This window comes from Brienomyrus brachyistius, chromosome 4 (assembly GCF_023856365.1).
Source record: "Brienomyrus brachyistius isolate T26 chromosome 4, BBRACH_0.4, whole genome shotgun sequence".
Taxonomy (NCBI): domain Eukaryota; kingdom Metazoa; phylum Chordata; class Actinopteri; order Osteoglossiformes; family Mormyridae; genus Brienomyrus; species Brienomyrus brachyistius.
The window spans coordinates 1,206,556-1,221,853 of NC_064536.1; the positions used below are offsets into that span (position 1 = coordinate 1,206,556).

The 15,298-nt window shown below is 40.4% G+C and overlaps 1 protein-coding gene across 2 annotated transcripts in view; it reads right to left on the reverse strand.

Annotated features, from left to right (window-relative positions):
- The window catches only part of LOC125740424 (complement C3-like), a 50,686-nt gene that overhangs the window by 1,774 nt on the left and 33,614 nt on the right, over positions 1–15,298 (reverse strand). For both annotated transcript variants that reach the window (XM_049011511.1, XM_049011510.1), the window contains 11 exons: positions 13,250–13,417; positions 10,620–10,679; positions 9,228–9,339; positions 8,888–8,942; positions 7,878–7,965; positions 6,339–6,428; positions 6,082–6,187; positions 5,904–5,993; positions 5,742–5,810; positions 5,488–5,571; positions 186–324 (listed from right to left, as the gene is read on the reverse strand). In XM_049011511.1, the coding sequence (XP_048867468.1) occupies positions 186–324; positions 5,488–5,571; positions 5,742–5,810; positions 5,904–5,993; positions 6,082–6,187; positions 6,339–6,428; positions 7,878–7,965; positions 8,888–8,942; positions 9,228–9,339; positions 10,620–10,679; positions 13,250–13,417 (1,061 nt within the window). The remainder of the gene's footprint in view (positions 1–185; positions 325–5,487; positions 5,572–5,741; positions 5,811–5,903; positions 5,994–6,081; positions 6,188–6,338; positions 6,429–7,877; positions 7,966–8,887; positions 8,943–9,227; positions 9,340–10,619; positions 10,680–13,249; positions 13,418–15,298) is intronic.

Consider the following 15,298-nt stretch of genomic DNA (forward strand, 5'->3'; position numbering starts at 1 on the left):
TTCAGCCTAGAAACACTTGTACCTAAGTTTACAGCAGTATGCTTGTGATGCATTTTCTGTGCCACTTATATGCCCTGTTGACCAAAACCATCTGCTACTGTAAGTAAATGAACAAAAGTGAAGGCATTTTCTATCAGTCTTAAAGTAAAACATCAACTTTTGATAGAGAAATAATTCACACTCACTTTCCATCTGGCATCCTGGTCATACTCTCTGGCAAGCCGATCACCAGGTAGGAACTTCCTACGTTCAAGTTCATCGCTTTCCTGCAGCTGATGTGTGAGAGAAACGATCTCTCATCCTTTTTCACCACTTCGTCTTGCCCTGGACACAGCAACATCAGCCAATCAACAAGTACACTTCTTTTCACAAGTAGCAGTTTCCAGTTGTTTAAAGGGAATTAATTAAACATTATTTATATACAGAGCAAAAATGTGATTAAATAGAACTTACAAGAATTTTACTTAGATTTATGCTGAAGAATCAGAAATGTATATTCTTTAATAAATTTGCTCATGGGTACTCAATAGGCAGACTCATCTATTTTTGGACCGATGCACAATTTAACAAAAACGGAACAAAACATCAGGAATTTTTTTTTTTTTCTGCAGCCTAATGCAGACCATTTATACCTGAGTTACCCAATGAACCAGTGACCATTGGCTTTGTGTCACTGATGAAACTTGGCTCTCGGAGAAAAACTATTGAGGAATCTTGATATTTAGATGAACACTAACAACTTTCATGGTAATAATAACCAGGTCACCATCATATTTCAATTAAAATATCAGACACGACCAAACAGTCAAATGCCAGTATTTGGTGCAGGATTCCTCTTAAGGATCTGTCCTGAATGTTGCAATTCCTTTGGACTTCAGCTTGTTGCATGCTTTATTGATTAAATGCTGCCAAATATGTTACAAGGATCTCCAATACACTCATGGATTTCCATTTGCTTCTTAGCAATTAACACTTACGCTTATGTGGTTAGCGACTGTTCTGGTTTTCTCTAATTAAAACAACTGTCAGGGTCAGCACTCGTCTGCCCTAGCCTGTCGTGTCTAATCCCCTTTTGGCCAGCAGGTGTTGCTGGCCATCCTTTCCTCCCTGTGCTCAAGTCCTTAGTGTGTTTCCCCTGGATTGCTGCGTAGTGTTATGGGCTGAGTATGTGGCAACTAATCTGTCAGTTATGTGTTTGAGCCCAACCACCTCTGTTTTTGTATTTAGTAGATTTTGTTCCCTAGTGTTTCCTTTGTATTAGTTTTTCTAGTTCCTGAGTTTTGTGGTTTGTATTATGCTTTGGTTTTTGCTTTGTGCCCTTGGTTGTGTTTTACCCATCTTGATTATTTCCCTAGTGTTGGATTCTGTTTCCTAGTTTCTTGAATTCCATGATTTAGTTTATTAGATTCACCTGTGTGCTGTTTCCATGAGCCTCTTGATTGCTTTCTCCTGTCCTGTGTTTCCTTGTTAACCCTGTGTATTTACGTTCTTGATCCTGCTCTGTTCCCTGTGGAGTCATTTCCTGACGTTGATTATTCCGATGAGCTATGTTTGTTTCCTTGCTTGTTCTCTATGTTACCAGTTTCCTTTCGTAGATCATTTTTTGTTCTGTTAGTTATATCGTTCCCCTATTTAGTTTTGACTCCTCGTGATCTTTCTGTTTGTAGTGTTCCTAGCGTTCTCATTCTCTATAATACTGTAATAAACCCCTGTTGTGTTCTGGAGCCGTAAGTGAATCGCCTCCTTTTTCCTGCCGGTACCATGCCCCGAGTCTGAGACAAACAACAGTGAAATGTTCTACATTTGTTTTTTTTTTTCATATGGGATTTAAATATCATGTGAACTACAGGGATCAGGAATAAATAGTGTGCCATCATCAGAGATCTCTCTGCATTCCATCATGCTGATCACTAACAATGAATTGTTATATGGTTCTCCTGAAAAACAAGAAATCACAATACAGAGCACTATACAACCTAGCAATTAACCTCAATATATAGCGTACTTGATATATATTTTATTGTAAATCAGGTCTCGAACTCATTAGAACTCAAATTTCTTAAACGTCAAACCAACCAGTTTGAAAAAAATTACCTATAACTCAATCTGAATCTTAGAAGTCGAATCGTGAATGCCGACGTAAGATAACTTGTAGGTGCGGGGAAATGAGTTGCGGCACATCTCTCAGCGGAAACGAAGGGTAGCACTGCAGCGTCAACCTCGCACTTGCTGTGATAGCATCGTTTGTTGGTGATAGTGCTTTTTTAAAATTGAAAATACTGTATCAGGTAATACACTATACTTTATATCATTTTGGTAGCCATTGCTCACCAAAAACTTATGAGGCGACAGTGGCAAGGAAACTCCCTCTAGCAGGAAGAAACCTTGAGAGGAACCTAGACTCAGATGGGAACCCCATCCTCCTCTGGGCGACCGGGGAGCATGAAACTGTATTTACATTGACATTAATTTCAGTCCATAGTTTTAAAAGTCCCAGTTGGCTTCATGTAATTATCTCCAAGGAGTTCAGGTGAGAGTTAAGAACATAAGAACATAAGAACATAGCGGTGTAGTGCCGGCTCGGGAGCAGCTTGAACCGACAAATGTACAAATGTTACAACCTAAAGGTTTGGGATTTATGAACAAATTAACGAATACAGAATAATAATAAAAATAAACAATGGAACGCATGGCATAGTCTAGTGTTGGGGCATGGCTTGGGGTTGTCGCAGAGTCCAGCGATCGGGAAACAAGGGGTTTAATTGGGCACTTTTCCACGCACCAGGTACCGTACTTTCGGTACTTCCATAGTGTCAAAAGTATGGTGCTTTTGTGTCGGTTTTCCACTAGCATAAAAACTGGTACCGACTGGGGAAACAACCTGAAACACGGACTAAATACAGACGACTAATGACAACAATCAGAAACAGCTGATCACACAGGGATTCCACACGAGGTTAACGAGGGGGCGTGGCACACAGGAGGATCGGACGATCGGGGCAGGACAGGGGTAGTGTTATGTTCTTTATCCATCTATCCATCCATCCATTTTCCAAATCGCTTATCCTACTGCGTCGCGGGCCTATCCCGGAAGCAATAGGCACGAGGCAGGGAACAACCCAGTATGGGGGGCTAGCCCATCGCAGATCACACTCACACACCATTCGCGCACACATTCACATCTACGGGCAATTTAGCAATTAGCCTCAGCATGTTTTTGGACTGTGGGGGGGAAACCAGAGTACCCGGAGGAAACCCCACGACAACATGGGGAGAGGCGGAGACTCGAACCACTGCACCACCATGCCGCCCACCCCTATATATATATAGGGGGCGGCATGGTGTTGCAGTGGTCAGAACTTGATTAGAATTTGAACTTTTTAGGATTAAGTTCTAGTTCTGAAGTACCACTGTGTGTGTGTGTGTGTGTGGGTATATATATATATATGATATATAAAATCAGTGTTGTATAGTAATGAAGTAATAATATTTCACTACTGTACTCAAGTATGTTTTGGGAGTATCTATACTTTACTTGAGTTTTTTTTTTATTTTGTCAACTTTCACTTTTACTTCACTACATTTTTTTATTTAACTGCATACTTTTACTCCAATACATTTTCAGCGCGGAATGTCGTTACTCGTTACAAAAATCAAATTAGATTTGGTGTTTTCCCTGTCGCTCTTAGTTTAGGTGACCGCAACAGAAACTTGCGGAAGCTGACTCGCCATTGTCCTATGAATCACGTGACGCGGCGTGCGCACGCATCACTCCACACTCAACCTGTCGGTTATGTGTCAATGTGCGCGCGGAGCAGCCATCCTACAAGCAGTCAATGAGGAAGAAAGAGCGGGAGCAGCGTCGGCTACAAATGACGGAGAAGATGATGAGCAGCATCCCTGGCCATGCTTAAATACAATGTTTTCTTACGTGGGTGGGAAAGATTCGTCCTATCAGATGAAATGCCTCTTGTGCCTGCCTAAAGATATCGAAATTTTGGATTTTAAAGCTCCCCGTCCAGTCTGAAGAAGCACATCGAGGAAAGGTAAATTAATGGTGAACACCAGTGAATTAACTTCAGTTATCGCGATTAGCCTAGATAAAAGCTTGGGTGAGCTTTGTGTCTGATGTTAAGTGAACGTTTTCTTCTCTTGGTGATAGGCTGGTAATAGGGCATTTGAATCACTAATATTAACTAATATAAACATTGAAATAGTTATTTAAACAGGAAAACAGGGTTTTGTGATATAATGAACCTCATGCTGGTAATAGAAATGGCTTTAAAATACGTTAACATTAACCTGTACTTCTTTTTTAACAATAGCCTACTCCTGTTTAGGTTTTTAAAGCCCTGTTTTTGAAGTGTGTGATGTAGGTAAAATTTTTCTTTTCCGTGCTTTAAAATGCTGAGTTAATGTTTTAATATTAAAAGTTTAGATAGCGTTCTGTTATTTACATTTACTTGCACAGTTACGGTTAGTTATAGATTACTTGTAATACTTAAGTATAGTGAATACTAGATACTTTAAGATTTTTTCTTGGGTGGAATTCTAATTGGTGACTTGAACTTTTATCAAAGTAAATTTTTGGGAGGGTGTCTGTACTTGCGATGGGCTGGCCCCCCATCCTGGGTTGTTCCCTGCCTCGTGCCCATTGCTTCCGGGATAGGCTCCGGACCCCCCGCGACCCAGTAGGATAAGCGGTTTGGAAAATGGATGGATGGATATATATATATATATATATATATATATATATATATATATATATATAAATAATTTATATTGTGGTTGTTCATTTTGTGTTTAAATGCTAAAAAAAACACATTTACTTGAAATTTTTTGGGGCTAGGAACCAATTAATTGATTTTCCATTGTATTTTATGGGGAAAATTTTATCAGAACTTGAACTTTTTAGGATTAAGTTCTAGTTCTGAGGTACCACTGTAAATGGTAAATGGACTGCATTTATATACTCCTACGAGTACTCAAAGCACTTTACATTTCATGCTTCACATTCATCCATTCATACTCTGGCGGCAAAGGCTGCCACACAAGGCGCACATCTAATGATGCTAAAGCTTCCAGGTTGCCTGCTTCTCCTGTGCAATATACCCCTGTGCTTCCCTCCTTTTCACATCTGTTGTAGACAGCGGCAGTGCTAAACACTAGTAATGGATAAAATGATGCTTTATTGAACATTTCCTGTATTTTCTGACCCCACTAGATGGTGCTCTTGGTTTGCTTTGGGAAATGCTTTGTGCCCTATTTTGTACAGAGAGCACCACCTAGTGGGGTAAAAGAAATACAGCAAATGATTCATGAAGCGTCATTTCATCCATCGCTATTTAACGCCCCTCAAAAAGCACATTAAATAATAATATTAAATAAATGCATTCCTTATCTGCGAGATACTGAAGTAGCATGTCTCGCTAAACAGCTAGCTAGTTACAATCTATAAATTCATAACTGAGTATATGTGTCATTTACCTGTTTTAATGATATTTTCAATCTCCATGATGTACTTGTCATACAGTTCTTCCCTCTTAATGTCTTTAAGTTTTACCATATAAACTGTGGCCATTGGAAGATGAAAAGAAGGAATGTTGGTTAATACATTTACAGCACATGTACAAATCATGAAAAAAGAACAATATTGTCGTGCCCCAGTGCTGACTATAAGCAGGGTAGATTATACATTTCCTCAGTTCATAATTAACCCAAAAGCATAGCTTTTTTTTTACCGTGGGTGGTCGTACTACAGGCCTTTGTCTCCCGGTCCCCTGTGTGTTTGCTGAGGGTTGGACATGCTTCTATAAAAGAGCATTAATAAAAAATAACATGCTGTTGTTTCTCAGAAACAAAAAAAACACACTTTTTGCGATAGACAAGGGGATTTCACTTACGTTCAGCACAGATGCACATTCTTCCTTCACATATAGTGGCCAGCTGTGTCGCGTTTCCTGTCGGATGGTAGAACTTGGTGCAGTGTTTCTCTGAAAATTTTAAATGTCTTTCATTACATAGGTACTAAGCTGTCATAGTTTTAACAGGGATGTCGAAGGACACAGACTTGCTGCTCACCCTTGTTGTAATAGGAATAGACGGTAACACTGGCTGGCTGGAGTAGACCCACTTCAAACTCCTGGTACAGAACCACTGGGATACAATTGGGGCCGCCTTGCACTATCTTTTAGGAAAAAAGTAGAAGAGTGTACGAAACAAGCAAAATAGTGATAAAAATATTGTCTTGCATGACAAAAACACAAACTGACTGTGTATTTTGTACTGAACCCCCCCTCCCAATTCTGACACAGGTTGTACTCAGTAGCTGCGCTCACTTTGTACAGATGGATGATGAGTGACCCTTTGCGTGATAGCTCTGAATCCATACTGTAAAAATCAATCAGATGGTCCACTCGATTCATGAGCTGCAAATAAAACATTAAATTACACTGAGCCAGGAAGTTCATTATAATTTCATTATTTTAGGTGCTTTCACACTGCAGGAACTTTTTTTTTGTAACCAGAACCTTTATCCAGAACCTGTATCGCATTCAAAATGCAGGGACTTGGCCTTATTGTAGTTCCGCAGAGGCTGTTCAAGAACCCTTTTTTATTAACTGCTCCAGACTAGGTACTTTTTGTTCTACTGTGGAGGTACTTAAAGTGATAACTTGCTAATTAGGTGACCATAAGCGCAAGCAATCGTCAAAGTGTCACAAATTTGTGAGTATTTTTTGTATCATTTGTTCAATTGTGTTCTATTCACCTACTTTTAGGACTACTGATGATTTTTCTGATGATTTTTTAAGTCATATTTAGGCAGGAATATGGAGAATTCAGAAGGGCTCACTGTAACTAGCAGAACAAATTAATTCCAGCTGCTCAATTCGTAATTCAACTACATTTAATTACAACGTTTTTTGAGTTGCTGTATTTCTGCATCAGAAAATTCGATTAATGATCAATACTTTTCTCTAATATCTCCAGTGCTGGTACTGAAACGTGCCACTGCTTATTAGGAACATATGTTACACTGCTTTTTTAAATTCTGTGAAACCTGCTGCTCAGAATTAATAATGTAAACATGTTGGACAATCGCTGCCCCCTCCAATAACTAACAAATAAGTTAATTCTCCATTGTTTTGGGATTGAGGTGTAGTTTCATATTATGTGTGAAGTTTAAGCTACGAGTTTTTTGTATCTCCCATGCTGATTTAGCGTAAAGGTTCCAGTTGTCTTTTGCGGTGTGAAAGCGACACACAAAAGTGACCGGGAGCTACAAAAGTCAAGATGACCCAGGGACTTACAACCAGGGCCCAGGTTCTGGAAGTTCGGTCTGAAAATCACATTATGTTACCATCACAGGAACTTATATCTCAGCAGTTTTTAATTTTACTGACATTAAAATCCATCGGCAAAATATTCCAGAATGTTCTAGAAATCAGAGATTTATTTATGAATTTATGAATTCCTAAGCCTTTATCTTTTCTTCTAATGCTTTTGCTATCAGTGAATCCATCTTAGTGAATTGGCCTGAAAAATAAGGTCTTAAACATAAATAATAAATTCTTTGAATCAGTCAGATCATTCCTTTATCACCCAAAGTTAACAAAATGTGCTTCTTTCAAAACTCCCTGTACATTTTTATACTTAAATATTTTAAACTAGCAAGACCAGTTCTGATTTAAAAACATAACAGTAAAAAGTACATTTTTAATTATACGCTCTTTTCTCCTGAGACATGCATTTTCATGCATTATGTTCTCCCTTGAAACTACTTTAGACATATGCATCGAAGAAGAACTATCCTTAAACCGATGGTAACATTCACTACTCAGTAATACAGAATGTTAGTATTGCATAATGAACTTCACCCATTCCAGAGCCTGCAAGGATGGTGCAAAACCTGTGGGAAGAGACACGTCCAGAATTGTCATAGTTTCAGGGGTATCTTCATGGATTCTGTACAGGAAAGATTGAGAGACAAGAGGAAAAAATAGACAAAATAACAGATGTTAGGGGCAAGAAGAACTCATAAGCTGAATGTCAGGAACAGATTGTGATGGACAAAATGACGCTTCATGAACCATTTGCTGTAATTTTCGACCCCACTAGATGGTGCTCTTGGTTTGCTTTGGGGCATGCTTTGTGTCCTTTTTAAACAGAGAGCACCATCTAGTGGGGGTCAAAAATACAGAAAATGGGTCATTAAGCATCATTTTGTCTATCACTAGTAACAGAGGACCGATAGAGATAGTGAAACTGCAGAGATGAGTGAAGACAATCATAACAATTAACCAAGACTCTAAAGAATATATAAATTATGCTGAAAATGTCCAGGGAAAACTTAACATATGAACTATTTACATTTATTTAGCAGCTACTGTTATCCAAAGCCATGTGCATTTTTGAGAAAGCAGGGTCTGACAATCCTTGCAGTACATGGGGTTACAGGCTTTGCTCAAGGACACAACAGCAAAATCATTCTGCCAACCAAAGTATTCGAACTGGTGATTTTCTGATCACAGGCAGAGTATTCCAACACATTTATTATATCCATTATATTCACAATTCATTGTAAAGCTTATAAACTATAGCTGAACAGTTAGATGGCACAGCAGACAAGGGTTAGGATCTCGACCTGAACTCAGGTATTCAGTACCTAGTGTGGACAATGACAGAATGAAGATCTACAGTATGAGCTGTAGTGAATGTGCGTCTTAGTTTGGGAATTTCAGAGGTCTCACCTATTCAGGGAGAATCGTTGGAAACTTATGAGGAGACAATGATTTGCTATAGAAAGTTAAAAGATGAAATACTGTATCTGGTATTTTGGTTTACTGATGTTGGAGATGACTTCTGCCACTGCCACCACTTACTGTACCTGAGGCAGATCTCCATGAGATACCCCTTTTTCACTCCGCTTGGAAACTCGGCATCTGCAAGAACACATGAGTATCAGACAGACAGACAGACTTAATGACATATGATGCTACAGGAACACGCATAGGTAATCCAGTACTCCTTCTGCATCTCCCAGTTCCCCCTCAAATTTCAAATGGATGTAACCATTATCAAATTAAATCTGGACTAGTCCATGCATTATGCCAAGTTCTAGTTAACCAGAAGTCCATTAGTGCAAAAAAACCTAAATGGTTCTACACTGTAAGCATGTCTGCCAAGATGAGCGTAACGGTGACTCAGAGGGGCCATTGCATACTCACTGTGCCTTCGCTGCAGTTCTTGTAGATCTCTGTTATCTATGCTGACATCCATCTCATAACCCACACATGACTTCATTTTTTGCTCAGGGATGGCACTATATACGGTCTCAATCTAGAAGGTACAAAAGCCTATAGAGTTAGTATAATTTCACATTTATAAGAAGACGATCATGGGCAGGAGGCAGTACAAATGTCTGATGCTGATTTCTGTTAGGCTTCTAATAAGGTGTCTGAATACATTCAGTTGTTCAATTTGGATGGAGGGTGTGGGTGTTTTTGCAGCTAAGCTCCTCTACACACCTCTGTACTGCATATAAAGCAAATTCGCTGTGTGCTGGGGAAAACAGAGAGCCTGTGAGCAATGGCCAGGCTCACGTGGCTGTACAGTTCTAGAGGAGAACTGTCCTCTGTAAAGCGTTGTTTGCCTGACGGTGCCAGTAGTATCGTCACATTCCATCCTCCAATCCCTGGAGGGTTTGTTCACTGTCTGAAGAATCAAGTTTTTCCACCATAACTATAAAACTTTTGATTATTATTTGTCGTACAGACTTCCTGGAAAATTAAAACATATGTCCTTTTAAGACAGTTTGGTCATGTGATTTAAGTTTTGAATTTAACAAAGTCCCCTCACTTGTCTTATTTTCTTTTCTGCATCATTGGACATCCAGATTTTACTGAGTTTGACGTGTCACCAAGAGGGAGGTGCTTGCGTTTCACTTCTTGAACCAACCAAAGTTGTCATTTAATGACTTGGGGTGTAACGAGATCTCGTGTCAGACCTTTCTGGGACCTGTCTGCCCAAATGTTGTTTATGTTTTTACTGTCTGCTAATACAAAAAAGCATATTTTTTTTTACCTCCCCAATGCTTTACTTGCACCTGCCCCGCCTCCGCCCCCATTGCCGTGTCACATAGCTTTGTTTGCTTTCCTGTACAGTTATATTGTATTAAAATTGATTGCATAAATATACTGTGAGAAATATGGTGTTGACTCCAATACAGTCTATTTCTGAACTTTCACTGTGGAGTTAAGAACATTGACACCCTGAACACGGTATTCTTCAGAATTATATGTGCTCCTTATTAAACAATTCAGCTTTCTGTTGCTGAAGAGAAAAAGGAACAGAGAACTAGATTCAGTTAGAATGATACCCCATCCTGAAGTACTGAATATGTTGTGTTTAAGAGAATTATACAACTCTGTTGAAGACAACTTGTCAACTTGTAATGATGTAATGATGGGTGAAATCATTTATGAATTATGTGTAAAAAAAAAAAAGAAAAAAAAGTGAGCAGTTACCCATCAGCACATTTTTAAGCATAATTTAGAAAGTACTTAGAGAGGAGATTTAATATTTCGAGCTGAGAATTTATGAATCCATGTAGGACGTACCACAATCTTTCCAGTTCCGCTGCCCTCTGCTTCTATAGTGAAGTTCTTAAGCTTGTGGACCTGCATTGAAATATGCAACAATAAATATTAGAAATAAATGTATTTAGTCATTAATACCGGTACTGAAGAAATGCAATACTGAACAGTGTATATTCAATTCAGTAGCTTTCAGTGCTAGAATTCTGTGCAACACTAGTTTGCACAAGCGAAATATGAGACTATTGTCTTATACGTGCTGCATGAATAAATTAAAATCGCTGCGTTGTAAACTTGATAAATCCTATGTATCATTGTGCCCAAAATGACTCCAAATAGAAGTGCACACGACAATAACAAAAGCATGCTTGGCCAGGATCTTTAACCGCAGTGTGAGCACATACCAGTGGGGGACAGGGGCGGAGGAGGTAAACGTGCTCGGCCATGGTACAAGGCAACCGGGCTGAGTGTGAATACCCCATTAGTGTGATTTATGGTTCATTCCTGCCACGACAATACTCAGAGTCTACGAGAAAGAACTACTTCAGAAATTTTGGGATTCAAAGCTTTTATTTTTATATATTTTTTTTTTGTTTTGTGTGAATTCAATTTCAAGAATGTTTAGAGAACATTCTTGAAATGTTCTAAAAAGTTCCACGAAATGTGTCCTTTTACGAACATTCCTAGAACGTTCTATAAAGGGCACATTTTGTAGAACCTTGGGAGAACCTTTAGGGTCATATTATATGAACAGTCATATTATATGAAATGATTTCTGAGAAGATTTTATGTAACATTTTTTACTATTGCACTAATCTGACAGAATTTCTAAGATTTTTTATTTTTTTTTACAATTTGATTCACATATTTAACTTTCAACATATGCTAGTTAACCTAGAAACTAGGTTTTCTGCACTTTTAGTCATACATGACCATTGAAAATGTTTATATCATGTTAATATTTTTTCTAGTATTATAACATTATGACACGCAGGGCTCTCAAGTTTCATCGAATGTTTAGAGTGAGATTACATGTTAGGCCGGAGTACTTGAAATTTTCATTTTGGCTACAGTGACCCCTCTGCCCCAACCATTTCTTTACAACGTTATTTTATTTCCTTATTTAAAAATAATTTTACTATCTATCATTATAAATATACAAATGTATAATACGTTATACATGTGATGTATAATAAAAAATATGTTTGGACATGGTAAGTGAAATGTTTAATTTCTGTTTCTGATATTTGGTTATGTAGTTCTGATAATTATAGTGATAGGTGTTTTACATTTGTATATTTTTGGGATTATTTGGGACTTTTGGTAATTTTGGTAGGCTGGTTTGGTGTTGTACCAATCCTCGTCAGGACCTGGGGAGAGAATCACTACAATATTGAATTATTTGAGTCCAGGAGCAGTAATTTCATAATGCCAGCTTTGGATATTTGAACTCCAAATGTCTGTCTGTGCTTAAATTTGAACTGATAAACGTTACACGGACTGTACTTTGAACAATATGTAGTTGCTGTAATGGCAGCAGGGCAGGGCAGACCATGAAGAGACACTGCATATCTATTAACTGCAAGACTGAGGAGACCCAGTAAGATATAAAGAATAACAAGAAAAAACTAGGTGATCCCACATTTTAATATACATTTTGTAAATTTACCGCAAACTTTCGTGAATGTCCTACGAACGTTTGGAGAACGTTCTGCGAACCGTACAGTTTCTCAAAAATGAACCTTCTGGGAACGCTAAGAAAACTTTGCTGAATTACATAGCGGAATGTTTGCTTACGTGATCTGGGGAACGTTCCCACACTGATCAGCGTACATCCGCGGAACCAAAAATTGTTTGCTGGGATGCTAGTTCTTTGCAAGGCTCCCCTTGCCTCACTTAAAGTGCTTAGTAATGTTACATTATTTAACATAAGAGTTCCCAACCCCCGGTCGGTGGGACTGGGTTTTGTGGAGGGGCAAAAATAAACGATATGTTTTCAAAGTAATTTCTGTTTGTATATGGAAAAAAGTAAGTGTTTAAACTTATTAAATCTCTAACTGATCTGTCGGTAACCCCCACTAATCCACTGGTCCGTGAAATTTTTGCATGACACAAACTGGTTTGCAGAAATCTAAAGGCTGGAGACCCCTAATTAAATAAAATACACATTATGATCCTGGTATCATAATGTTTTTGGTAAAGCCAACAATGGTCATTTGCTAGTGCATTTTTAAAATTGGCTTAGTTCAATGTTATAAGAAATGCTCTGCAATAGGTAGGTGTCCCATCATGGGTTATTCCCTGCTTTTGTGCCCATAGCTTCTTCGATAGGCTCTGGAGCCCCGTGACTCTGAATAGGACAAGCAGGTACAGAAAATTGATGGATGGATGGATGTAATTATGAATGATAATCTATTGTATTTTGTAACAGGTAGCTTCAGCTTTTGGGTGTTATAACCAGTATCTAGGGGTCATCTATACTATAGAATGCTGGGTGTAGTGGGGAAAAAAGCAAGCTACTAATGGAGCCGTCATGCCCGGCTTGTATGCTCCTCGTGTGTGCCACGCCCCCCTGATCGTCCCCAGCGGTGTCTGACAGGAGCTGACACACCCTCACATATACACATGTACATACACTCGGTCATGGATCTTACCTTTTCAGTTCGAGCAGCTGACCAGGTGTTTCTGTCAAACGTCCACAGTTTTGGCCGGCTCCTCGTATCAAGCACCAGATTCACTTGCAATTTTTTCTCTTTCTTGCCAAATTCCTTCACCTGCATTAACTTGTACTCTGCTAGGGCCTGGAACACTACGATGGTGCTCTGGAGAGGTAACGTTAATGTGACATTAATGTAGCGGTAATGTGACAAGGAACCTGTGAATATAAAATGAATTGGAGCTACACAGGGGTTTTACTGTAACAAATACAAATAGGACAAACTTCACAATAGGAATGTAAGCACAACTATGTATTTCCTATAGATACTTTTAGTCATTTTAACAAGTTTACATGAAAAGTGACAGCAGATGGACTGAAGCTTATTATAGGCTCTATAACGCAAGTTCCTGTGGCAGGATGAGGAGCAGTAATAAAAATGATATAAATAATATAAATTAAAAAATAAATTCCTCTCCTGGATGTAAGTATCACCACCTGTAGGAGGGGCCAAAGGGGAGTTAGGTAGTGGACGAAAGCAGGGACCTTGGCGGTCTGATCCTCGGCTGCAGAAGCTAGCTCTAGGGACATGGAATGTCACCTCTCTGGGGAAGGAGCCTCAGCTGGTGCGCAAGGTTGTGAGGTTCCGACTAGATATAGTCGGGCTCACCTCGATGCATGGCTTGGGCTCTGGAATCAGTCTCCTTGAAGGGGGTTGGACCCTCTCCCACTTTGGAGTTCCTCACGGGGCGATGTGCTGAGCAGGGGTGGGCATACTTATTGCCCCCTGACTGGGCACCTGTACATTGGGGTTTACCGCTATGGATGAGAGGGTGGATGAGTCCTGACTGTTGTTTGCACTTATGCTATTTTTGGAGTCCTTGGAAGGGGTGTTGGAGAGCGCTCCTCCTGGGGACTCTCTTGTTCTGCTGGGGGACTTCAATGCTCACGTGGGCAATGACAGTGAGACCTGGAGTGGCGTGATTGGGAGGAACGGCCCCCTTGATCTGAACCTGAGTGATGTTTTGTTATTGGACTTCTGTGCTTGTCACGGATTGTCCATAATGAATACCATGTTCAGGCAGAAGGGTGTACATATGTGCACTTGGTGCCAGGACACCCTAGGTCACAGTTCAATGATTGACTTTGTGGTCAAGTCGTCAGACTTGTGGCCGCATGTATTGGACACTTGGGTAAGGAGAGGGGCGGAGCTGTCAACTGATGACCACCTGGTGGTGGGTTGGCTCCGCTGGTGGGGGAGGAAGCCAGTCTGACCTGGCAGACCCAAGCATATTGTGGGTCTGCTGGGAACGTCTGGCAGAATCCCCTGTCAGAAGGAGCTTCAACTCCTACCTCCGGCAGAACTTCGCCCATGTCGGAGGGGAGGCGGGGGACAATGAGTCTGAATGGGCTACATTGAGTCTGAATGGGCTATGTTCCGTGCCTCCATTGTAAAGCTGTGGCCATAAGGAGGTTGGTGCCTGTCACGGCGGCAATCCCCAAACACACTGGAGGACAACAGTGGTGAGGGATGCCATCAAGCTGAAGAAGGAGTCCTATCTGGCCTTTTTAGCTTATGGGACTCCGGAGACAGCTGATGAGTACTGGCGGGCCAAGCGGAACCCGGCTTTGGCGGTCGCTGAGGCAAAAACTTGGGTATGGGAGGAGTTTGGTGAGGCCACGGAGAACGACTTCCGGACGGCTTCGAGGAGATTCTGGTCCACCATCCGGCGGCTCAGGGCGGGAAAGTGGTGCAGCATCAATAATGTTTATGGTGGGGATGGGGCGCTGCTGACCTCAGCTCGTGATGTTGTGAGTCAGTGGAATGAATACTTCGAACACCTCCTCAATCCCACCGACATGCCTTCCAATGAGGAAGTAGAGTCTGGGTACTTGGGGGCAGTGCTTCTCGGGTGATGGTCCCCCTTTTCAAGAAGGGCTGCCTTATAAGGGCTGTTCGGTCCCTGTACGACCGGTGCCAGAGCTTGGTCCGCATTGTCAGCAGTAAGTCAGACTCGTTCCCGGTGAGGGTTGGACTCCGCCAGGG